This window comes from Branchiostoma floridae, unplaced genomic scaffold (assembly GCF_000003815.2).
Source record: "Branchiostoma floridae strain S238N-H82 unplaced genomic scaffold, Bfl_VNyyK Sc7u5tJ_1439, whole genome shotgun sequence".
NCBI lineage: Eukaryota > Metazoa > Chordata > Leptocardii > Amphioxiformes > Branchiostomatidae > Branchiostoma > Branchiostoma floridae.
Genome location: NW_023365716.1, coordinates 181,352 through 207,158, shown reverse-complemented (window position 1 = coordinate 207,158; position 25,807 = coordinate 181,352). Strand labels below are relative to the sequence as shown.

The following is a 25,807-nucleotide window of genomic DNA, read 5'->3' as shown; positions in this document are numbered from 1 at the left end:
ATACTTTCAAACTTTCTCTGTGGATGAATAATGTCATCATGGCCCTTAGAGTATCTCTTCACCGAGACGGAGGTTGATACAGGTTATCAAACACCTTTGACCTATCATGACTGGAGTCACGTGTTCCTATTGCCAAGTTGTAAGTTGTTTCCATCTCCTTAAGATTGCTACAGAGTCAGCTTAAGATTTGGTGAGTTCGGTGTCTTGGCACTAAGGTTACGTTTACGACATAGATAGTTACTTTCACAAATGTCGTTGAAGAGATTCACCAGTCACGTATGTACACAGTTAATTAAATTTTCATCAATCAGTGACTATTTTATAAAGGTAAACACACGCATCTCCAAATTTTCGATGGCTATTAGTCCATCTTGCTCATGGAGTGACCTATTACGATGTGATGCAAGATGGACTGATAGCCATCGAAAAATTAGAGGTACGAGGGGCATTCAATAAGTAATGTCCCTGACCCATTTACCATAGCAGGAGATTAATGAAACTTGGCACAGTTATTAGTCTTTCTCTTCATAGGAACCACCCAGAGTTTTGCATTTCTCCCATCATTTGATGTAGCTCTGGACACCGTTCGTGTAGGACATCCCAGGTTGGTCCTCCGATAGATGCCTCATCAATGGCAGAAGAGGGACGACCAGGTCTGGGAGCTGTTTCCACAGACTTCCGACCTTGTTTGAATTCAGGATGCCAGCGTTTTACAAGGTCATATGATGGGGCATCATCACCATAAGTTTTTTTCATTTCATCAAAAGTCCCCTTTGGTGTGCGTCCTTTCAAATACAAAAACCGGATCACTGCGCGACACTCAACTTGCTCCATTTCACACCTGGTCCATTTCAGACCTGACTCAGTTCAAACACCAGTAAATCAGTAACCACTTGAGTTCAGAGCTGTTTTTTGCAACATAACCCATAGAGATATGACTCATTACACATGCAAAATTTCATCTAGATCAGACAACTGGAAGTGGGTAAGGGGCATTACTTATTGAATGCCCCTCGTACGTGTGTTTACCTTTAAAAAGTAGTCACTGATTTATGAAAATTCTATTAACTTTCACAAATGTGTTTTATAGAAGGTCCATCTTATTGACATGTCAACATCACGCAGTTCCCATGTGAAATCCACGCTGTTGTCACGTGCCAATGTCCACACTGTTCAGTCTGAGGAGGCTGGGGTTCCTCTTAAATCCCTCCACAAACTCTCTCATCTGTAGCTGCCCGTCTCTGTCCTCGTCCAGTGCCTGAAAAATCTGCTCAGTCATGGTCTCCAGGTGGGACTCCGCCCTCCTGATCTCCTCCGCGTCTTCGGGCTCAAACCTGCGGGTCAGCTGGAGTTCATACATCAGCTGCAGGGGCAAAGGTCAACATTCGAATGGTTAAGTTCAGATAACCCGAAACTCTCATCGAACTGAAACTTGATAGGTATATATCAAAACAAAAATCAATAAGTTAACAAATTAACCAGAGAACCATTCATTTACCCTTTAACACTGTGCTAGAGATTAATACGCTCAATTTTTATATTTACACAAAGACGTATGAAACCAAAATTACAGTAGTCTTAAGGGAGTTATTTTGCATCGTATAGTGACATATTATTCTCTCAGATGGTCCAGAGGGACCCATCGTAGTGCCGAGAACTACATATCATTCAACTAATATCTACTGCAGCCCATTTTAAAACTCCTAAAAGCCCCATTTATTCACCAAAACACACCAAACCAATGAACATTACCATTAGTATACTATACCATCGAGTAAACCTATTTCTATGAATGTAATATGTTTCCAAATTACTCAAAGCATTTGGTGGCAAAGTTTTTTTTTAAAGTTTCATCATATTAAATGTTACCTTTCATCGCTATATCATCTTCAAACTACCATGTCATCACAGTTTGTTGTCTGGATGGCAACTTTGTTTAGCCGTTTAAACATGTTTAAGCCATATATCAATTGTGTGAATGTATTGATAATAAAGATCAGTCATTACAAGCCATATTTACATATGGAGTACATATTTTTAAAATGTCGATAGCTAATGTCTGGGGTTTCCACCTGGACACATTGAATATCGCCAGGAAGTGGCATGATCATCCCGATGAAAAAAAAAAAATTAATTCATTAACGGCAAAGAACTTTTAGGACTCATAATGATAGAAAAATGATATCTATCCTGAAGATCACAATTATGATATTCTACAGAATTATGGTTGCAATCTTTATGATCATTTTTGTGAAAATTGTAAACACAGTTTAAGGCATAACACATGCAAGTAGTTACCTATCATGCCACTGCCATCTTTATCATTATGCATATCAGCGAGTCATCATACAGTGAACAATCTCTTTGTTGATTAGTAGTATCTGTTACAAATGAAAGTATTTGGCATATCTTACTACCTGCATTAAGTTAGATAAGAATTTAAGTGTTCTTCCCGCACTAGATGGTGCATAGAGTGACGCCCACCTTCGTTTCAGTAGCCCTGGGCCACACAACTTCGTGCAGTCACTACAGCAAGGGGCTAGTCCACGTTAAGTGGTGTGTTTTCAACTTCAAAATGTTACCCGAATGCTGAGTGCTGACCAGAGATAGCAGTACACAACATTTTTAAAGTCTTTGGTATGACTCGGCCGGGGATTGAACTCATGACCTACCGAACGCAAGGCGAGCACTCTACCCACTAGTCCATTGCACCATCATTACCTGGATGTCTAACCTTTATACATATGCTACTACGCAGACGACTGTAAGGGTATTTCAGTACTCTTTGTTGCCAGCAAGAGTCGCCGCCAAGATGACTCGTCTGTTTTGAGTGAGAGCCATATCACAACCCGCCATACGTGCAAATACGTGTTGTCTAGGTGCCCGAACATGAGCAATCATTGGGGATCCGTACGTGGTAAGTACCGCCTCCGTACGAACTCGTAGGGAATCCGACGGATTTTGGAGCATGCAGACAAGCCGTAGAACTTTACGTGCCGGCAAAACTTTGTGTGCCATAGGGCTGCGAATTCGCCCCCTACACGTGCCGGAACGGGCGACGCGCCTGCCCTGTACAGTCCGAACGTTTTCAGAAATACGTGGCGGACGTGGCCTTCCAAAAACGGACAAATTGCACGTACGGCGGGTTGTGCCTTTAGCTTTAGACTGTGATGAATAGACCAACAGTCATTTAAATGGCCCACACGGCCATAAAACTGACAGGAATGGTCTTCAGATGGACAGCCTCTAGAGAACATACGTGAAAACATTACCGCCAAAGAGTTTTGTCTGGTGGGATAAGCTTCTTTATGTTTGACTGTGTACTGTTGGCCATTATTCACATCTATTAAAACACCATTGACCACCATATAAAGGCATATACAACGAACGCTAGATACTGAGATAAGCCGCATCCAGAGTGATGAAGCATAACACATATTTCTGGTCAAAACTACAAACATAAAAGCCCTTTGTCAATGCCCACTGTTCATTTATATAGCTCGTCTACATTCTCCATATCCTTCAGAGCGTTCCCCGTTAATGAATGAATGAATGAATGAAAGACCTTTATTGTGCATTCATGCCTCGACGGGCTAGGTGCAGGTCACTGATAACAGACATAACAGACATATACAGAGACAACAAGATACAATTTAACTAATTGTAGGGACTAAGCTAACAGGGTGATCTACATCTTCTCGCTTCTTTGTACAGGTAGATATAGGAACAAATAATGTTTAATATACAGGGTTTATCTAGGCGCATCAAAAATAGAAATTTATCCGTTGCATCAAGATGTTCAAAATATGGGAACTCTTTTCTGATATATTAATAAAGCACAATCCGTTCCTTAATAACATGTAATTTTCAAAGGTTCAGACAGAATGACAAGTTGTACTTCGATTCAACTGACGAACCTGTATAGAGAGACATATCTAGACTACAATCATAGATCGTCCGTCTTCGACGTCTTTTTCTAATTACTTCAAAGAGATAGATTTGATGCCTAGAGCGTTCGATTGGCGTGTATGTCATTACAGAAGCCCCGGGCAGAATTGTGTGAGATGTAGGTCGCATATCCGATTAAAAAATCGCCCAGAATGTTTTTCTGTCTGGTACATCGAGCCATCTTCATTTGTTTGACGTCATTTGTTCTTTATCTCTGACTTGTAATGAGGCCATAGCCCTACTTTCTTGGGCGCCTGAGGTTATTAGGGGTTACTGGGGGTTACATTCTAGTAGTTACCCATATGTTATGGACGTCCTTGGCCATGCTGTGGAGTTTATAGCTCGGCTGATTCATAATTTTCTCGTTTTTCTTCTCGAGGTTGACGGCAATTTTCTAGAGGTCAAGGCAACGTCAAAATTCAATCATTTTTTCTTGTGTTTTTTTTTGCGCTCCACAAATTGGGGTAACACAGTAATCTAGATGCATTCGTAACAAACTTTGACATTTCTTCCAAGCGAATGACGTTTACTCGAAATAATTTTAGTCAAATTACTTCGTCTTGAAGATACTATAAAATTTGATCAGTAGACCATAGTTATCGTGTTACAATAAATCAGCACATTGTAGGAAAAGTAGATCTGAGAATCTCTAGTGTACATTTATCCGCGAGGTAACCCATATCCGTCATTTTTAAACTAAATGTTCAGTATTTAGGGAACTCAATTCTACGGAAGGCGGTGTCAAATTGCGATATTGAGATTTTTGTAAACACATAGTATGTGTTACACCACGGATAAAGATTAAATTTACATTTGTTGAAAAATAAACAGCTAATCTTTGTATGTCTGTGCTCAAATCTGTTTTATTGAACACGGGAATTGCATGTAGTCTTGCTGTACAGGGGAATTTGTCTCTGTCTTTACTAGCTCATGGCGCTGTTTCTGGTTGAAATTTAAATGAAAGAAGCAGCTCTTGACCAACACGGCGAAAGTACGACTGTACGCTCCTGGGATTCGCTTTCTGGTTGCTTTCTAAAATCCCATCTAGATATAAACTATAGATGCCGTTGAGCCTGTAATAAAAAGAAACCTATAACTAAAGATAATAAATCACCACAGGGCTGATGTGTGGCAACGACAGACATCTCTTTCTATCTCCTGAATGGTTTGCAACTACTCAAGTTACTTATTAGGTAAGGAATCCCCCAAGGTAAGATAAGGACCACATCAAGACAGCATAGTGCCCCCCATGTCTTTACTTTCTGAATCTCTTCTCGAAGACGCTAATGGAAGAAAGAGGAAGAATTCTCATGGGCCCAAATGTAACATGCAACCAGCAGGCTATAAAACTTTGATTTATACATCTTGTCAGTCATTTTCTTCAACAAAACTACGTGCTGAAAGTAATGATACTAATATACTGCACGGTAGAATCTCTATAAGGCTTCGGGGTATATCTCCGCGTGTAGGAGTGGGTTTTCTTCTTTGTGCTGTCATATTGAAAGTATCTTCACTCTGAAAATATTGCATAAGACAGACCGTGGCTTTGACAGTTTCTTCCTTCTTCGCCGGAGGAGGTCGGAGGTTTTCCAATATCTAGATACAGCCTGAAGATACACATCTGTTTGTCCGTACATTACGGTATACATTTTGACAGTTTGTGCTGCCTACGCTTATGGGGGATCATATAGTACTGTACCTTGCAAAAGTTATTGCATCCCTGAAGGAGGGTTTACTTTTGTTTCGGGTTGTCTTATAAATTGTTGGTTGGTCACTTTGAAGGTTGGTTCGTAGTCGTAGTTTTTATTCTAGGTTGGGGTTTAAAGGTTTGTTTCAATGTTTGTAGTTGGATGGTTAGGTGGTTGGTTTGTAGGTTGGTTAGCACTTTGTTTATTTAGTTGTGGGATTGATATTGTTGGTAGCATTGATCAGAACTCTATCAAGCCCCATCTTATTAAAATAAAATAAATGGTTTGAGGAAAAATTTAAATATTCACATTGTTAGATTAAGGTAGCGTGACTGCCCACTAATGTGTCTGAAGCAATGTCGAACAAAAGCGTGTATTATTTCGGGATAAAAGCACGCAACGATGTCATGAGAACAAACGAATGTGGCCTAATGGTACTCTTCCACTGCCACAGCGAGCCAAGGTTCCAAGAAATGCAATCACCATTAATGTAGAAACGGCGACGCCTCTCAGTGCGGTCTCAATGCAGAAAAACCGATGGAAGTGCACAAATCTCATTGCACCCTGCCGAAAGTTGACGGCCAGGTTTGTCCCAAGACAATCTGTTGTGGTCCCTTCTTGCTCTTGAGACTGTAGTGACAAATAACTTCTAGGTATGGCTTTGATTTTTTTGTTTCATATAAATTTGTACCCAAAGGATCAATACCTGCAGAATAGATGTTACCGCTCTTGAGTGCTGTTGAGACACAATTAGCAGTTTGAAGCAAATTTAGATATCGTTCATTTAAGTTTAATGGATTATGAAAAACAGGTGTCAAAGACAATTAAAGGTTAAAGGGTTCCCAGCAAGCTAATGCAAAAAACACAATTAGCGTTTGAAAGCACTCTAAATGATCCCTGGTGAAAATTGGCGGGAAAAATTGTCCCGAGACACTTCATCCCGGTCCCTTTCACATCTGAGACTGTAGTGACAAATAGCTGCTTCTAGGTTTGGCTTGATTTTTTTGTTGTTTCATATGAATTTGTACCCAAAGAATCAATAAAGTCCCAATGCCTGCAGAATAGAAGTTACTGCTCTCGAGACTCAATTAGTTTGAAGCAAATTCAGTTATCGTTCATTTCAGTTTAATGGATTATGAAAAACAGGTGTCAAAGACAATTAAAGGTTGAAAGGTTCCAAGCAAGCTTAGCGCTATTAGCGTTTCAAAATACTCTCAGTCTCAATGATCCCTGGTGAAAATTGGCGGGTAAAATTGTCCCGAGACACTTTATCCCGGTCCCTTTGACATCTGAGACTGTAGTGAGAAATAACTACTTCTAGGTGTGGCTTTGATTTTTTTGTTTCATATGAATTTGTACCCAAAGAATCAATAATGTCATCATGCCTTCAGAATAGAAGTTACTGCTCTCGAGACTCAATTAGTTTGAAACAAATTTAGTTATCGTTCATTTAAGTTTAATGGATTATGAAAAACAGGTGTCAAAGACAATTAAAGGTTGAAAGGTTCCAAGCAAGCTTCTGCGAAAAGCACCATTAGCGTTTCAAAGTACTCTCAGTCTCAATGATCCCTGGTGAAAATTGGCGGGTAAAATTGTCCCGAGACACTTTATCCCGGTCCCTTTGACATCTGAGACTGTAGTGAGAAATAACTACTTCTAGGTGTGGCTTTGATTTTTTTGTTTCATATGAATTTGTACCCAAAGAATCAATAATGTCATCATGCCTTCAGAATAGAAGTTACTGCTCTCGAGACTCAATTAGTTTGAAACAAATTTAGTTATCGTTCATTTAAGTTTAATGGATTATGAAAAACAGGTGTCAAAGACAATTAAAGGTTGAAAGGTTCCAAGCAAGCTTCTGCGAAAAGCACCATTAGCGTTTCAAAGTACTCTCAGTCTCAATGATCCCTGGTGAAAATTGGCGGGTAAAATTGTCCCTAGACACTTTGTCCCGGTCCCTTTCACCTCTGGAGATTGTATTGACAAATAGCTGCTTCTAGGTGTGGCTTGATTTTTTTTTTCATATAAATTTGTTCCCAAAGGATCAATAAAAGCGTCATGCCCGCAGAATAGATGTTACCGCCATTTGAGTTCTGTTGAGACCCAATTAGCAGTTTGAAGCAAATTTAGTTATCGTTCATTTAAGTTTAATGGATTATGAAAAACAGGTGTCAAAACAATCAAAGGTTGAAAGGTTCCAAGCAAGCTTCTGCGAAAAGCACCATTAGCGTTTCGAAGTACAATGATCCCTGATGAAAATTGGCTGGCAGAATTGTCCCGTGACACTTTTCACGGTCTTTTCCTACCTCTGGAGACTTAAGTGTCGGATTGCTGCTTCCAGATATCTTTAGCTTTTATTTTTTGTGCGACTATTTTATATAATATCTTTTCGCCTACGGAATAAATTTTACCACATATGACTCTTACTGGCAAGACGTGGAGTGGAATTTGTTATCACCAAGTACAGTAGGGGCATCTTCTCTGGGTAGTTTTAAAGAACGCTTGCAGATAGATGTGCAAAAGTTAGGTGTGACGGGTCGTTCGGTGTAATATAACCAGCTGCTGCCGCGCCGCGTGCCTGAGAAGCTGGTGTGTTACGCGAAGTGCGGTTATACCGGCTATATAGATACAGATACAGAAGCTGGTGTGTTACGCCGAAGGGCGGTTATACCGACTATATAGATACAGATACAGAAGCTGGTGTGTTACGCCTAACGGCGGTTATACCGGCTATATAGATACAGATACAGAAGCTGGTGTGTTACGCCGAACGGCGGTTATACCGGCTATATAGATACAGATACAGAAGCTGGTGTGTTACGCCTAATGGCGGTTATACCGGCTATATAGATACAGATACAGAAGCTGGTGTGTTACGCCGAAGGGTGGTTATACCGGCTATATAGATACAGATACAGAAGCTGGTGTGTTACACCGAATGGCGGTTATACCGGCTATATAGATACAGATACAGAAGCTGGTGTGTTACACTGAATGACGGTTATACCGGCTACATAGATACAGATACAGAAGCTGGTGTGTTACGCCTAAGGGCGGTTATACCGACTATATAGATACAGATACAGAAGCTGGTGTGTTACGCCGAACGGCGGTTATACCGGCTATATAGATACAGATACAGAAGCTGGTGTGTTACGCCGAACGGCGGTTATACCGGCTATATAGATACAGATACAGAAGCTGGTGTGTTACGCCGAAGGGCGGTTATACCGGCTATATAGATACAGATACAGAAGCTGGTGTGTTACGCCGAACGGCGGTTATACCGGCTATATAGATACAGATACAGAAGCTGGTGTGTTACGCCGAACGGCGGTTATACCGGCTATATAGATACAGATACAGAAGCTGGTGTGTTACGCCGAAGGGCGGTTATACCGGCTATATAGATACAGATACAGAAGCTGGTGTGTTACGCCGAACGGCGGTTATACCGACTATATAGATACAGATACAGAAGCTGGTGTGTTACGCCTAACGGCGGTTATACCGGCTATATAGATACAGATACAGAAGCTGGTGTGTTACGCCTAACGGCGGTTATACCGGCTATATAGATACAGATACAGACAGACGTAAATATCTTCTCCAGTATACTGTTCCCTTGAAAATCATTTACTCAAGTTAACTGAAGGGACTAAATGGGTGGCGGGTTGTGATGGCCCGCATCATAAATCACTGAGCGCGCGGCGAGGGACAAGCAGGGGAGACTGCTATGAAGATAAGTAGAAGCAAAAACTTTTAATGAATAACGGAGGTTGGACCTGAAGAAAGCATAAAATCAGTAACTTAAGTGTAACTTAAAATCTACCTGTATTCTCCCGATGGGAGTTATGTTAAAGAGAATGTATGAAAATAATTATTACTGTATGAAAGCAATTATTGAAGATATGCAGTAACCATATCTTAAATTATAGTTGGACAGTTTTAAGCTTTGCTCAACTATGAATTGACACAGAAGAGTCTCCATTCGAATATTTTGAATCAGATCGTTACAATTCCAAACCGCTGGAGTAATGGACGGACAAAGGAAACAGTGTAACGTAACATGCTTCACATGTTCCCTATAGATGGGACTCAACTTTTTGAGTCTGTAGGAAAATATTCAAACAATCATTGAAGATACGCAGTAGCTACATGTTAAATTAGGTCGTTATAATTCCGAACCGCTGAAGCATTGGACGGAAAAAAACAGGCCGCCCTTCCTCAGGAGATCATAGTGAGTGATGGATGGCCGCTTCCTAATGTAGCTCCAGGAGGATGAGAAGACACTGATGGGTCATGGACAGGAAGCACGGGGGATTTATGGACGGAACTGTCGGCCCAACCTGAATAAAGAGACTCTGTTTTTCACATCTACATCTACATCTACAGGAGCAGTCTCACTGGAGTCTCACTGGGTCACGCTTGCGGCATTGCTGGATTCGGAAGGTACTCAACGAATTTCAGGGATAAAGAACAAATTTATTACTTGTTGTGTATTTTGTCGTCTTCTATGTCATACTTTTACGTATTACGGAATATCTAAATTATAAAAAAATGGAAAAAATAACAAAACAGTGACGCAGTGAACGAACGCAGCGATTCCGCAAGTGTGCTCCACGTCCAGTGAGAGTGCACCATACTTGGTACTGGCAATGCCCCTCGCGGGACTTTGTGCCCAGGGGAGTGAGGTTGCCCTAGCATGACCGATGGTGGTAAGACAAAATGGCGAAGTGAAAAACAAATTCATTCAACAAACAAAAAAGTGTAGTGCTGTACATGATATACTGCTAGGGCATGACTAGGTCGTACAGCTGGGAAGAGCTGAGGGAGCCGTAATGCTTGGCTACCCCGGCTTTGAACTATTCTACAGAAGTGGCATCTACCAGGTGTCAACAATCACAGGTTTATTTCTGACTGGTTCACATTGCACCGCAGCAATATGTGTACAATGTACAACGTGAACCAGTCAGAATTGCCCTGAGGAAGGTGACAGGCGGTCACCGAAAAGTCGCCGAAAATAAAGCTGTGGTTGTCAATAAAGTCTCTTTTCTTTCTTCAGTGATCTATCAACCTGATGAAACTATTCACGGATGTCAGACAAACCTATTAAAAATTGCAACGTGTGCTTAGTTTTTTTTTTTTTTACAGTTCTGCAACCGTTGTGACATTGGGTACGAGGCTAGCCCTAATTGTTGGTCATTCGAACCGAACAAAGGCTGTAGTAAAGACGGTCAAGCTCCGGTATATTTTCGTCGTTTATTTTGAAGACATGTTAGATGTTTGTAAACTCAGAGAGCTAAAAGCAAGAAGAATTGTGTCCAACCAGCTGGTATATGTCATATATTACTTTTCGTTTTTGACAAAACCACCCAGAAGATTTAGAACTTCCTTACGTTGATCATTGTACATTTTTTGTAATACCCGTTGCTATGGTCTATTGTTACAATACATTGTAGACATCTTCGTTCTGCAATTCATTTCAACCGTCGTGAAAATTAGGCGGTAGAGACCTTTTGAAAGTCCAGAAGATCTAGAACTTTCTTATTTGCTTATTTTGCGCACATTGATGTATTCATAAAATCAATTTCTGTCCGGCCAAACATACTTACTAAATCTTTTACCTGACAGAAAATCAAATCTTACCCCTGAGATACTTGCAATGCCTTTTACTTTATCTTAGGTAAAGCTTCTATTGATATCTCTTTGTTCTCAACATTTTCCAACTTATCACATATTTCAACCATCGTGCAAGTTCGCCTGCAGAGACCTTCTGAAAGGCCCATGAAATTGAGTTCGCAGAAGAAAATTTTCTTCAAAGCATCTTAAGACGAGATCAATCCATCCCAGGCGCGTACTTGGCGCTCAATGTCTATTTATAAAGCTGATAATCTGCTGGACTTCGCCCCGGCGCCTTTGGCTGGTGATTTGTCCCATAAATCAACATGTTCACCGCCGTGACTTTACAGGGCCGCAATCCTTATAGAGACCACGGTTCTGATTCAAGCAGTGATCTTTGGCATTGCTGGCATATTGGCTAAGAAACAGGTGACTAAGATGAATTGGTCTGCGGTGAAACTTCTTATCATCTTTGAAATCTGGCGCAAGGAGTGCTTTAACCATTACCACAATCTTTTCCGAATGCATGGATATAGATCGGTTTGGGAGCAAGCAGGGAATTCCTTGTAGACCGCCAAGATGTAGTCAGAAAAACATTTTATCATGGCTGAAATCTTCTTGGGAATCTGGTGCAAGGAGTGCTTAAAGCATTGCCACAATATTTTCCGAATGCATGGATATATAGAGCGGTTTGGGAGCAAGCAGGGAATTCCTTTTAGACCAAAAAGATGTAGACAGAAAAGTGTTTTATCGTGGCTGAAATCTTCTTGGGAATCTGGTGCAAGGAGTGCTTAAAGCATTGCCACAATATTTTCCGAATGTACGGATATATAGATCGGTTTGGGAGCAAGCAGGGAATTCCTTTTAGACTTTGTGATGTAGACCGAAAAGTGTTTTATCATTGGTGAAATCTTCTAGGAATTCTGGTGCAAGGAGTGCTTTTAGCGTCGCTACAATCTTAATGTAGTTTCTGAAGGAACCGTGCCGAGATAAATGGGTCTGGTGGGAGTAAGGAACTTTTTTTAGGCTCGAGGTCTGCTGGAGACCGGGAATCTGGTCTTAATGTAGTTTTTAATGAAGGGATGAAGAAATAACGGATCGCTCTTTTTTTTCAAACAGGGAAAAATCATCTACGCACTGGTGAATGACAGACACTTACCATTTCTTGAAAATGCAGTTTAAATCTACATCATTCAGATCGCGATTCTACCTCTGGTTTATTATGATTAAATTAATGAGCACTTAAGCAAAAAAGTGATACAAATTAGGTCAATATCCATAAACATGTAGATATATTGATAATTGTTCCCTCAAAACTTCTCCATTAGCATTACAACTACGAACTGTCACAGATATCAAACACACTTTCTGGAGAACATGGATTCTCTTTTTATCTTGGTCGATAGAACTTGCTTTTAAGGATGGAATCCTCTCTCGACGCTGACTTGTATCCACCATACAATCTTGAAATTTTTGCATGGAAATGGAAGGCACCAAGATAGATCGGTTGCGGACAAAGAAACGAGCTTTTAAGGAAGAAATCGCGAGTGAATCTCAAATCTGGAGGAGACTGCAGGCTAGCGAGTTTCTTTCTTTGTTTCCATGAGCTTAGTCTTGCGAACGTCAGCGCGTTCTATGAGAAAGCCAAAGACGTCTTCGATTTCTGACTGCTTTGCTGTGTATAGTAAAGCTTCCTCTTTGTTGCATTGTCACCCTATAATAATAGAGTGTTATAAGTAACGTGTGAACCGACTTGAAGATAGATATGCGCGGGTTGAAGAAGTTTTATTGCAAGCAAGGATTTCTCCAGAGACCATAAAGGTAATCTTAAGATAGTTTCTCAAGGAAAGTGCTGCAGGGCAGCTTTTCTCAGCTCAGGCGCCTCGGCTTTGCGTGAAATTCCAATTCTGCAGGGAGGCTTGTGAAAATGGTATCAAGCGTTAGCAAGTCTAAACTGGAATTTGTTGGGATCGTTTTTTCCTTGCATTTACTTCAGATTTACCACAAAACAAGGCTCTAAGAGCCACTCAAATGTTTTGGGTTACTATGAAGAAGAATCAATCTTTACTTCTGGATACTTTATTTTTATACAGACGTTTCAAAAGGCATCCACCTTTCTTCCTCAGTGAAATAAAAATTAATTATTTATTTATTTATTTCACTGAGGAAGAAAGGTGGATGCCTTTTGAAACGTCTGTATAAAAATAAAGTGAACCTTGAACCTTGAACGTGGACATCTTTGAGATGCCTTCACGGGTCACAATGGATCCTTCTTCTCCACTCAAACTTGTCTTCCATGAGGGAGCGAAGCTCAGCTGTGATGATGTTACTGATTTGTGTGTCTCTTTTAAGGTTGTTAATGAGGGTTGTCCGCATTCTGCCCCTTCTTCTCTTTCCTTCTGTTGGTTCCCAGAGGATAAGCTGGTTAGCGACCAGTTCTTTGTGTCTGACACAATGTCCGGCCAGCGCCATCCTCCATTTCCTGATCTTATGAGAGAGTCTAGGGAGGTCACCGTACAGTGTGGAGTTCCTCACTCGGTCCTCCCAGGAGACATTTAACACCCAGGTTCTAGAACTATGGTGACCAAAAATATCCGGACACACAAACAGACACACACCCAGACACACACCCAGACACACACACCAAAAACTATACGTCTATGTTTTACGGAGGTAATTACACGACGGGACATGTAGAGCAGTTACCACTAATACAAATCTGCATAGGCGATAATGTAAAAGTTAGCAAGTTCAGGGTGTCATAATCTCATCCGTGAACATTCCAGGTCATAAGAACTCACCCCAAACAGCAGCCCGCTATCTCAAGTGTCCAAAAGTCTAATATTTAAACTTTCTGGCCAGTGGAAGGTCTCGTAGTCTTCGTGTTTGCCGCCATCTTGGCATCACCTGACCTCAAGTTAGGGACTGACCACTTCAAATTAGGGGTCAGGTCAGGCTAAAAAAAATCAACCAAAACCTTGTTTTTTTTTTTGCCTAATCTGAATGTCTACACCCTACACTGTCTCACCATATGAAATGTTTCTAACATTTTCCTGCTAAAAGTCGAAAATAGGCTAAAATACTGTATGGACTCGTTTTGGGCCTTCTGCGCCTGCGTCAATTAGGGTCATTGCCCTGTAGCGCAGTACTTCACATATTCTCTCGCCAGTCCATCCTTCATGCTACCCTTTCTCAGCCCACGCACCAACCACTGCGTTGTAACGATACTTTCTCTATAGGGGAGGGCTTTACAGACAGTCCATTACTGCCCTGGGTGACACTCAGGCGTTCACAGTAATGCCACCATCTCCTAACCTTTACCGGCAGGGCACTGGAAGGGTCAGAGGTCGCCGATGTTAATGGAATTGTTGTGGACTGCTAAAGTGAATCCAGGGGCACATTACCTTCTAATTGTTGTTATGTTTTATTTTAATTTTTTTTAATGTTTGCTAAAGTTTCAACACGAGGGACGGCTTTGCAGACAGTCCATTACCGCCCTGGGTGACGCTCAGGCGCTCACGGTAATGTTACCATCTCCTAACCTTTACCGGCAGGGCACTGGAAGGGTCAGAGGTCGCCGATGTTAATGCCCGTGTTGTGGACTGCTAAAGTGAATCCAGGGACACATTACTATTTGATTGTTGTTATGTTTTATTTTACTTTTTCTTCTTCTAATGTTTGTTAAAGTTTCAACAGGATGATTCGTTTGTGATGTTAATGCGTTTATTTGAAATTCTTGCCCGGAGCTAATTGCAATTAACAAGAAATACAAATCAACAGAAGAAAAACAATGAAGAATGTTGATAAAATAGTAAGGTAAGTTCCCATGTTATGGGCTGATGAAGTGAAGACAGGGACACAGTACCATTTGATTGTCGTTTTGTTCCTTAATGTTTTGTCAGAATTTCAATACCATGGTGTGTCTGTGATGTTGATAATAAATTAAATGCCCGGGAGCTAATAGCAATAGACAAGGAAAATTGATCAGCAGAAGAAAACACAAATTAAAGACAAAAAAAAAAAAAACCAGGGACACCTTACCACATGGTTATTATGTTTTCTTTTTACGTTTTGATGTTATGTCCCAATTTCAGTACGATGGTGCGTCTGTGATGAGAATAATTATACGTTTATTTCAAATTCTTACCCGGTGGCTAATTGCAATTGACAAGAAAAACAATGAATAATAAGATAGTACATGTCTACTTGAATTTAGATACTATCTCTAACTTTAACTTAATGGCCCTACCATAATCCTTTTTCTCAAAAACAGTGGGAGACGATGTTGATAATGATTGGAATTCAGTAATTGTTCACTTTATTGCTGTGTTGTCTTCAATAACTCCAGGGGTAAATTTGATACGTTATGATGGTTAGGATGGTTACAAAAGTTGATCAACAAGTATCTAATCTATGTGTGTATATGTGGCGTAATTCAGCGTCAGACAATCAGTCGATAAACTGCAACGCTGCTATGCTGGTGAAATGATGGTTGGGCCTCCTCCCATGAATAAGGCATTCTTTCATACATACATACATACATACATGTACATACATACATGTATACATAGTCATACTCTTTAAAATTGACGCAAGGCATCCATATATTTCCTAATATGTAAGAAATATGTAAGAATGTAAGAAGGAGAGCATTCATGAATTTATCTGAGTTAATGGTTAGTATAATAAGATGGCTAAGATTTGTTCCTACCCAACAGACAGCTATCTTTAATTGTCGACTGCCACTTTAACAGATTTAAGTGGCCAATCTGTCACGTGTTCTTGGTCATGCGAACCTGAAGGAGGCTAGAGTATGATAATCTTCATCTAAAACCTGTGCCTGGTGCTACATTCTGATGGATGAAACGTTCAAAGTTGATGTTTTCGATGACACCTCTAAGGCCTAAATCAACACTTGTAGATGAAATATGACTGTGTATGTGTGTGTGTGTTAATGTTTATGTGTGTGTTGGTGTATGTTGGTGCAGGTATATGTGTAGACACAGGTTTGACGCCCTTGCGGTGCTGTGATTCATATCTATAGGCATATTATTTTGAAAAAGAATTTTCTTGATAACAGTTGTGCGAATTCTAACATCTAATTCTATATATATATATAAATCTGTGGTAAATCTATCCTTATGCAACACACATTGAGTTAAAACTTCGTTTATGAGGTGTAATCATGTATGCATTATGGTATTTAAGGGGGCTATCCTTGTACAGTAATAACAGAAAATTCTCCCCTAGCCAGCATGACGCCATCCGGTGTAACGCGCGATGCGGTGTACCCGGTAATTTGTCTAACTTTCCTTATAAGGTTCGCGGAGCGTTTCCCGCTTATCGGGTGTTGCAGGCGGCCATTGGCTGATCCGGCTCGTCTGTCACGGAACTGTCCCCGGGCAGATTTCGCGCGAATTCTGTCACGAGAAAAATGGCGGGAATCGTCCGCGCTGATTCTGTCACAAGAATAAATGGCGGGAAAATGACGCTGCTGCTACCAGAACCAGTTTTCACCTACTGAAAACCTTTCGAGTATTCGGCTCGGGAGCTCTAGATACTAGTATTCGCCGTGCCCCAGACTTTGTGCTGTTGGGAAGGTCATTTAACACAACCTTCCCTACTTCACCCAGTTGTAAAAATGGCCGACAGGTAAATTAATACTAAAAAAAAAAAATAGTTTGTATGCCAGTGGCACTGTTACAATAGATCAATAACACGGGTGAAGTGCAACATTGTTAAAGTCTACTCCAAAGCAAATAAGTGAAAATTTGAAAAAAGGTAAAATCTGTTGTGGTCCTTTTTTTAAACACTGATGCTGCATTATACGGCCACTCACCCTTTCCTCTAGCGCCAATATCATCTCAGTAGAACCGAAGCCAAAATGAAGGGGCGAATAAAATGGTATGCTAAACTACTTTCAACCTAAGAAACATCCAGGGCAATATTCATCATGTACAATTATTGGACACACTCCTCTAACTCTTTGATAAGAACATGTTATTGGATCGCGGCTGTAACCCTTCGTTCTTCCCAACTCAACACACTGGACAATAATAGGAATTTCTGGGTACTGACACAACTGTGAATATCCGGCTATGATGTGTCCGGTCTCGAATACCCCTATATACTCCTGAACGTTTTCGTGTGCAGTGGTTTACGGGACCCGAACTAGGCGTGTCCGGTCCAGTATCTTTAGAGCTATTTTTGTGACGTGAACAGAGAGGGGAGGATAAAAGAATAATGCACTTCACGCACCATCAACTGAAACAGAAGATGGTATTTCTTTCAAAAAATGACGACAAAATGTTGCAAACATTTAAAAAGGTCTGGCCTAATGCAATAGGGACGTGTTTTGGTTTTGTAACTACGTTAGGGAACTGATTCCGGCTTGGTGGAGACTGAAGTGAAAGCACGGAGTCACTTTGCAATAGATAATTGGGTATGATAAGCAGGTTCTACGGAAAACGCACTTTTGACTCGGAACAAAGCAGTAACTATAAGCTGAACTGCTCAGTCATCTTTGCACTATTCCCCGTAAGCTTCCCTTGGTCATCCTGGTAATCCTTTGGGATGTGAACTGCTGAAAACTGGGGCAGATAAGGAAATTAAACACTGGCCTGAACCAGTTAAGTCTTCAGTGCATTTATTCAACATGTTCGCACTAGCGCAGTGGTAAAGTTTACGCATTCTAAACCAATGCACCCGGTTCGAATCCGGGGAGGTAGATTTTTTTCAACTTTTTTTTTTCTTTTTTACATCCATTAAAATACTAATTTTTACATCCATTTGGCCACACCAATTTATTTCTTTGGTTAACGGATTCGCCGCTTCGTTTTTTTTGCCGAATAGAAATAAAAATTAAAAAAAAAACTTAAAAATGCCCCGCAACAGAGCTCACTCAAAAACAGGCAATGTGTAGTGAAATTTGCTGCAGTTCACGCAAGTTTTAACAGGTGGCGTCTAGATCTGCTGCAGATCAGGCACATATGTGAATCTCTCCATGCGCCAATATCAGGTTTAGTTACTCTGTTCTATTTATATGACTATCTAATAACTAGAAAAAAACGTTCACACACGCAAACATTGGCAAAATGCCAGATTTTTTAAAAGCACTTGTTACAGTGGTTATAAGAAGAAGGATAGGCGCCTTAAAGCAGTCTGTAGAGAAACATTTATTTCAACTAAACTATTTCTCAAAGCACTTTCTCTGGGTAGAAAGGTAACCATGAGCGGTGCAGAAATATTGACTCATAAGTCTTCTGATAATCTGCAGTTACTGGCAGTTTCAACTAGCAAGGCAGCGTTCAACCAGCTTTTTTTAGTTTAGATCCTGGTCGGAGACTCTGACGGCGGACAATACTATAGGTGTAGTGGTAATAATTTGCCAGTGGAGTTTTGCTACCAGAGTATTTGGCGGGCCATGCGGACGGGAAGGAAATATTTAGCGTGGGCTGACTTCCCTAGCCAATTTCCCGATTTTTTTGCCGAATATCCATACCCATGTAGGATTTAGGCCTGGTGTGGGCTAAGAGAATCCAACGACGGTCGCTACTGGTAGAATCAGAAATTCTGCTGGATTGCAATCTTTAGTCTGACATGTATAAGACCTGACGTTGAAATATTGGCTAGGACGCCTCTTTCTTGATAAGAGACAGAGATGTATTGCACTCTCTCACTGGTGACATCAAAGCAACCTAGTTTTAGTGCATCTCCGCTGCTTTAGATGTTACTGGTACTTTCAATTTGTACGTTCGCATAGCCGGATGGTAGACAGCTATAAACTGCACTCTACTGCGGCGACATCAAAAGGTGTTTTTTTAGTACGTCTGCAGCCAACGTTACTTACTAATTCAAGATGTTGCAAATAATAGATATGTATTTCGTATCTAGTTTCTGATGTAGTTTTGGTCCGGAGGAATGATAACGATTGTCGACATCAAATGGCTCAAGTACATATGTGCTGGGTGTTACAGGCGCAGGAAATAAAATGAAATGTACTTCTTGTCTATTTTTGTCTTTTGTAGAAGGTCTCTTTGTAGAAGGTAAGTTGATAACCCGAATGCAACGTGCTATGAATATGAATTACTGAAATACTTACGTCAAAGATTCCTGTTACTAGTTTATTACGTCTTCAGTCATTCCCTTTCATATAAAGCTTCTCCTTACCACAGCTTAAACAGCTTATTCAAAAATGTATATGAGACCCATACTTTATCCATACAAAGTGAACGAAAAGAAGCAGATACTTTATTTTATACTGAATTACCGAAGGTTTCAAGGCGTCTGTGTGATACTTTTTGCGTTTTCTCACCAAGATTTTTTTAATGATGTCTAACTTACCGTTAGCCACGTAAGGCGTTAGCCACATTGAAGACATTAAGCTGCTTTTAGCTCACGTATCAGGCATTTTGGTAAATCTTAAAATTTTTGTTTTTACCTCATACTCAAGAACTTGATGTATCAGACGTCAATCGTACCTGCAAGGCACTGTGTTGTCCTTGAAAACGTTAAGTACCGTTTTGACATTTAAGGTGCTCCGCAGCTTGTCATCCAGCACATATGTGTAAGGCGGTAGGCTCATCTCAAAGACATTTTAACCTTTATTTTAAGATGTAAAGACTCATCTTTAAGTTAAGATATCTGGTTTACCTTTACGGCATTCAGACCTACCTTTAAGATGTTTTACTCGACAGAAGGATGTTTTAATGAACCCGTTTCTAAGGTTTGATTCAACTTAACGACATTTGAAATCATCATATGACGTTCGCAACAATCATTTTAAGGTCCGTAACTGTCTCTGAGACGTTTGGCTTTAAGACTCTTGAACGACGTTATATTAACCTTTTTAAGACGTTAAACCTTCTTCTAAGACGTTTGACTCACTTATACGAAAATTGACTGGCATTTGCGACGTTTTAACCGATCGGTTTTAAAACGTTTGAACCTGGCTTTAAGACGTTTAAACGGTCTCAAGGCTCTCTTGACTCACCTTTAAGACATTGAGCAGCTCGTCCCTGCTCAGAGACCCGTTCCTGTCCAGGTCGTACATGTTGAAGGCCCAGCGGAGTCTCTGATTTATAACGTTCGCACCTGCATTTTAACTTTTGAATCTATCTCTTAAACGTTTGGCATACCTTTAAGACACTTGAACCTATCTTGAAGACGTATGATTAACATTTAAGATGTTTAACTTTAAGACGTTGAACTCACTTGTAAGAAATTCGACTGGTATTAACGACGTTTTAACCGATCGGTAAGACACCTTTAAAAAGTTTAAGCCAATCTTTAAGACGTTTAAACCGATCTGAGACTTTAGTTTTGACTTACCTTTAAGACATTCAGCAGCTCGTCCCTGCTGAGTGACCCGTTCCTGTCCAAGTCGTACATGTTGAAGGCCCAGAGGAGCCTCTGTATTTTAAATTTTGACTCTATCTCTTAGTCGTTTGGCATACCTTTAAGACACTTGAACCTATCTTGAAGACGCATGATTAACCTTTAACACGTTTAACTTTAAGACGTTGAACTCAGCTGTTAGAACTTCGACTGGCATTCGCGACGTTTAAACCGAACGGTTTTAAGAAGTTTAATCCTGACTTTGACACGTTTAAACCTATCTGTAAGACTCTTGACTCACCTTTAAGACATTGAGCAGCTCGTCCCTGCTCAGAGACCCGTTCCTGTCTAAGTCGTACATGTTGAAACACCTTACCTATCTCTAGGTCGTTTGCCTTACCTTTACGAATCTTCAACCTATTACGAGGGTGTTTGATTAGCAATTAAGACGTTGAACTTATCTTTAACACTTTGGAGTCACCTTGAAGACAATGAACTGATTTAATTTTACGACTTTTAAACCGATCGGTAGGACACCTTTAAAACGTTTGTCTTTAAGACATTTAAACCGATCTGTAAGACGTTTAAGTCACGTATAAGGCAATGCCAATGGATTCTCTTTTATGACGATTAAACCTATTGGTATATATATAAACCACCTTTTAACAGGTCTGACCTGTCTTTAAGATATAAAAACCGATCTTTAAGGCTGCCGACTTACCTTTAAGACATTGAGCAGTTCGTCCCTGCTGAGAGACCCGTTCCTGTCCAAGTCGTACATGTTGAAGGCCCAGCGGAGTCTCTGAGCCGTAGTCCCCCTCAGCAACGCGCTCATGCCGCAGAGAAACTCCCGGAAGTCCACGGAACCGCTCCCGTCTCGATCAAACGTGCGGAAGATCTGAGTCGCCAGCGCCTTCTTCTTCTCATAGTCTCCCCTCTTGTAGAAGTTACAGAAGAAGGTCACGAACCTCTCTTCACTTAAGACTCCTTCCGGACAGTCTTTGAGGAACAGGTGGTACCACTGCTTGACCTCCGCCTCGCTGAAGTTGGTGACCCGGGTCAGTTGGCTGACCATCCGCCGGGACTGCCTCCGCATCGGCCTCTGCATGCAGCACCAGTCCGGCCACATGGTCTTGGCAGGGACACAGCCCATGTCGCGTCGTGTCCTGTACAAGTATCAAGAATTCACGTCCAGTACAGGTATTGAGAAATCACCTGGGAGTGAGTGCTTGGTGCAGTGACCCTGTCTCGGAATCAGAAGGCACAAGGTTCAATTCCTATTTGTTTGCTGCTCACCTGCTGCTTGCCGTTCTACTGCAAATTACTCTCCCTACATCCCGACAGGGACACAGCCCATTTCGTAAAGGTAAAGATCTTAAAGAGATCGCCCAGGTAGAGTTCTTTGTCCATTGCTCAGTGACTCTGGATCAAATCTCAAATGGTTTGATTCCCGTTTGTTGTTTATCACACCAGTTACGTGCAACTAGAAATCTAATGGAGATCATCCTTAGAAGGAACACAGCTCATGCTGAGTCTTAAGAAAGTATATTGCCCAGAAAGAGTTCTAGTCCAGTGGTTAGTGAGCATCAAAATCAGAGGTCAGGGGGTTAGAATCTGATTCGTTGGTGCTCGCCCGACTTGTGTGCTCCTGGAAATCTACTGGACATACATCCATAGATTGCTTTGTCCAGTTGTTAGTGTTCAAAAGTCAGAGGAGTCCATTCCCGTCTGCTGGTGCTCCAAAGAAGCGCATGCTACTGAAACTGCGCTGCCGATCTGGCCATACGTTTGGTAAAAACACAGTGAATCAAATGCGCTGATGTCAACCTTGTCTATAGATGATGAGGTTGGAATCCCGACTGCTGTAGCTCAGCAGAGTTGTAGTCCGCCGGACAGTGTTGCAATCCTTAGGAAGAGACCCTGTGTAACGGCAATCCATGGTCCATCGTGCTTGTCAAAGAGAGCAGCAGAATTTCCTTGGCATGTTGAGCCGACTCTACACACTGTACATAATGCCTGTCTTTCCTGTCGCGTCCAGTGGAAGTCTAGCTTGTCAGTGAACTAGACTGAAGCTGGATACGCTTCCATTGCATCGAGCCAGCGATGCACGTCCGTTGCTACAATGTAGCAAACAGAAAGGTCTTTTCCACGCACAAACCGCTACATGACTGACATGTAAATCGTCACATCATGTGAAACGTTGCCGGCCGCTTCCTCCATCCTATCATACTCCGGTCGTCTGATCTATCCGCCAGCTCTCCACAGTTTCGCAACGTAAATCATGTACACTAAAACATCCTCATCCTCGTTCCGTTTGCGTTGTTTACGTCAATGGGGATACTTCAACAGACGATAGAAACAGTATGCGGAATCCCCTCGTCTTGCGTTCGTACGCGCAGTCTGCCTTTCGCGCATTCGCTCTTTCGAATAAATCATATATAGGAATGGGCGTGGAGTCTCCTTTCCAGTCATTTTACGTTCCGTACGTCAATGCAACCGCTTCAGGCGATAGGAACAGGCTCCCATGCGAAACTAAATCTCTCCGGCTGCGTTGCAGCGCACATTCTGTCCGTCGAGCATTCTCGTCTCTTTAGCATATTCCATGACGAGATGGGGAAAAGCCCGACATGGTCCAACAGGGCTCGAAATACTTCTTTCTGTATACCTGCACTGGTCCAGGTTAACACTGAAAATTACCTGACAAATTTTGCCTGCACCAGTCTGAATTTATGAAGTATGGATCATGCTAAAATTGTTTTGTTTTTCTTATATACTTTATAGGTGGTAACAGTCAATGCAGCTAATAACAATCCACATACACCTACATGACAGGACATTTATATATAAAACCCAGTACATGTACCAGTGCAGGTTAGGTGGGTAGATACCAGAAATACTAGCACAGCCCCGATTTTACCCGCACAAGCCTGCATGCATATGCAGGTGGTATTTCGAGCCCTGCATAACGAGATCACGAAGAGGACGACATGGTCCAATATATCACGCGTAGCGGACGTCACTGCAGCCGGCATTTACGCCACGAAGTTGCGAGATATGCGCGCCATTGTGAGTTCTTTGCCTTATTCAATATCCACATGTAAGCATCTGTCTTGTCCAAATGCTCGTCACAGTGCTTACGTCAATGCAAAATGCTGTCGATGTGCTGCGAAGTCCTCGCCTCCTGAGTTGAAAACGCGATGGCTAGCAGTTTGCCAGGTTGGCATTTTATTCTGGTGACAAATTTAGAAACACATGTACGTATCCAGGATTTTCACCGTGTGTGCGTCGTTACGTAAGTCATTGTGCGTCTTTAGAGGTACACAAGAAAATCACTACCAATGAAGGCAATAGCAATGGCTTTCCCGGTAATAGTTTAACGAAATAATCAGCTGGAAAGACAAGAAATAAAAAAAATAAAAATACGTCTTTTTGCATTATGGAGTGAATACAGACAGTAAAGTTTATGTTTTCTTTTTCGCCCTCTGCTGTTATGACGTCAACTTGCTGTATGTTTACCTGAAATATGAAAACATCAAAGAAATTGACTGTTGTGGTCTAAGCAACATCATTTCACCAGTTTATTTTTCTCTCACTGGATAATTAATTGGATGAAATCTCATTTTTAACTCGAAGACAGAACAGTAAAAATTACCTTAGTATTATCTTAGTAATGAATTAAAACTTTATAGAACCCTAATCTATCCCATTTTTTCAAGTCTTAGATTCTAGGTTAAGGATATACATTTCTGATCAGAAACAGCGGCCACGTCCAAGCGCATTTAGCAACACCAACGTCATTGCCAATGCAGTCGGCAATCTTGAAAGCGATACGCCAGAAAGTCCCCGCCCCGCGCCGCACGCGCTAAGAGCAGCATCCATTCCAGACTCTTTCATATATTTCATCCTCATGTATACACAGTAGTCTGGTTCAAATGGCCTCAGGCCTAGCAAAAAATGCTGTTTCTTGTTTCAGTCCTGTATTATCTTTTTTTTCTTGACATTTTGTAATTTTTCTAGGCTGGACAAAGGTGTAGTGATACATACTACAATACAGTTGAACAAAGTATGTTAACTGCATATGGATACTTGTCTTTCAATGTCAAACATTAAATTTTGCGCATAATACATAAATTTATCCTTCATTAGATTTGACAACTTCAATATGAAGCAGGCTTACTACAAATTATAACTGGAAGCTATGTGACTACTGCCGCCCCCCACCCCAAAAGTCTTGGGTCGGCAGGTTTTTATGTTACCTTCACAGAAGGGATCATATTGTTTTTGCTTTGTTTCTTCTTCTTTTCCGCACAAATAAGGTCAACGACCTGGACCAGACGGCTGTCACCATGGTAACCGGTAAAGTAGCAGGCACCATGTGGTGTTCGGTTACATAATGTAGCAAATGTCAGATCTAGAGGGGCTCGGGTCACTACATTTAGAAATGAGTTCAAATAAGAATGACCAAAACAGTTGCCAGTGTTAGACTACAACATGTGAAGGTAACATTCTGTATTTGCTTGCAAATATTACCTTTCTAGTTTAACAATTGTTTTTCCTAGCCCTCAGCCTCATCACGGTGCTGTCTGCGTCACATGGAAAGCTCATCCTTGATCCTTCGATAAAGGTTAGACATCCAGGTAATAAGATACGCCAGATAGCAATTACTCAAGCGGCTGGATATGATTTGCGAAACGGCCAGATAATTCAGGGAGCATCCACTACCGTACATTAGCAACTCTGAGCAGATCTGTTAATCTGTAGCCTGATTAAATCTCGCTTATAGCAGTCGGGGAGGGGCCAGTTACAGCCCTGGACAGCAGAGTTTGTGTTACACAGACTAGTTAATCTGTAGCAAGTCTCGTTCCGTGACTTTCTCAGTAAACATCTACTATACTTGTCTAGTAACCTGATATTCTAATTGTTTACAGGCATCGTAAAGAAGTGTGGAAACTTTGCAGTATACAATCTAAACGTTTTGTGTAAAAATGTGTTTATTCGTATTAGTGCTTTTCGTATCATGATGTAATGAATAGATTTATTCCATAGAGATAGAGACCATTCCTAAAGGCTGATTGCAAAAAAAAAAAGCAAAGCAGTAGTGTATTTTTAACAAATGTGAAAATTAAACACTTAACACACATTATAGATGAATCTGATAGGGTGACAGCTATTTGAATATATTTCTACTTAAATATCAACCGTTGTTGTTGAAT

The 25,807-nt window shown here is 41.1% G+C and overlaps 4 protein-coding genes across 4 annotated transcripts in view; 2 read left to right on the top strand and 2 right to left on the bottom strand.

Moving 5' to 3' along the window:
- LOC118407668 (tropomyosin-1-like) overlaps window positions 1-25,807 on the bottom strand; it is a 1,169,601-nt gene that overhangs the window by 963,535 nt on the left and 180,259 nt on the right. The window lies entirely within an intron of this gene.
- Window positions 1-25,807, top strand: part of LOC118407610 (zinc finger protein 25-like) — an 865,280-nt gene that overhangs the window by 690,864 nt on the left and 148,609 nt on the right. The gene's annotated exons all lie outside the window — the stretch shown is intronic.
- LOC118407627 (zinc finger protein 525-like) overlaps window positions 1-25,807 on the top strand; it is a 976,997-nt gene that overhangs the window by 811,514 nt on the left and 139,676 nt on the right. The gene's annotated exons all lie outside the window — the stretch shown is intronic.
- Window positions 1,151-21,969, bottom strand: LOC118407679 (neurocalcin homolog). The gene is made up of 4 exons (XM_035808195.1): window positions 21,316-21,969; window positions 20,589-20,669; window positions 20,251-20,331; window positions 1,151-1,363 (listed from the first exon to the last, which is right to left on the bottom strand). Exons 1-4 carry the CDS (start codon window positions 21,745-21,747, stop codon window positions 1,151-1,153), a joined length of 807 nt encoding a protein of 268 aa, XP_035664088.1. The 5' UTR covers window positions 21,748-21,969.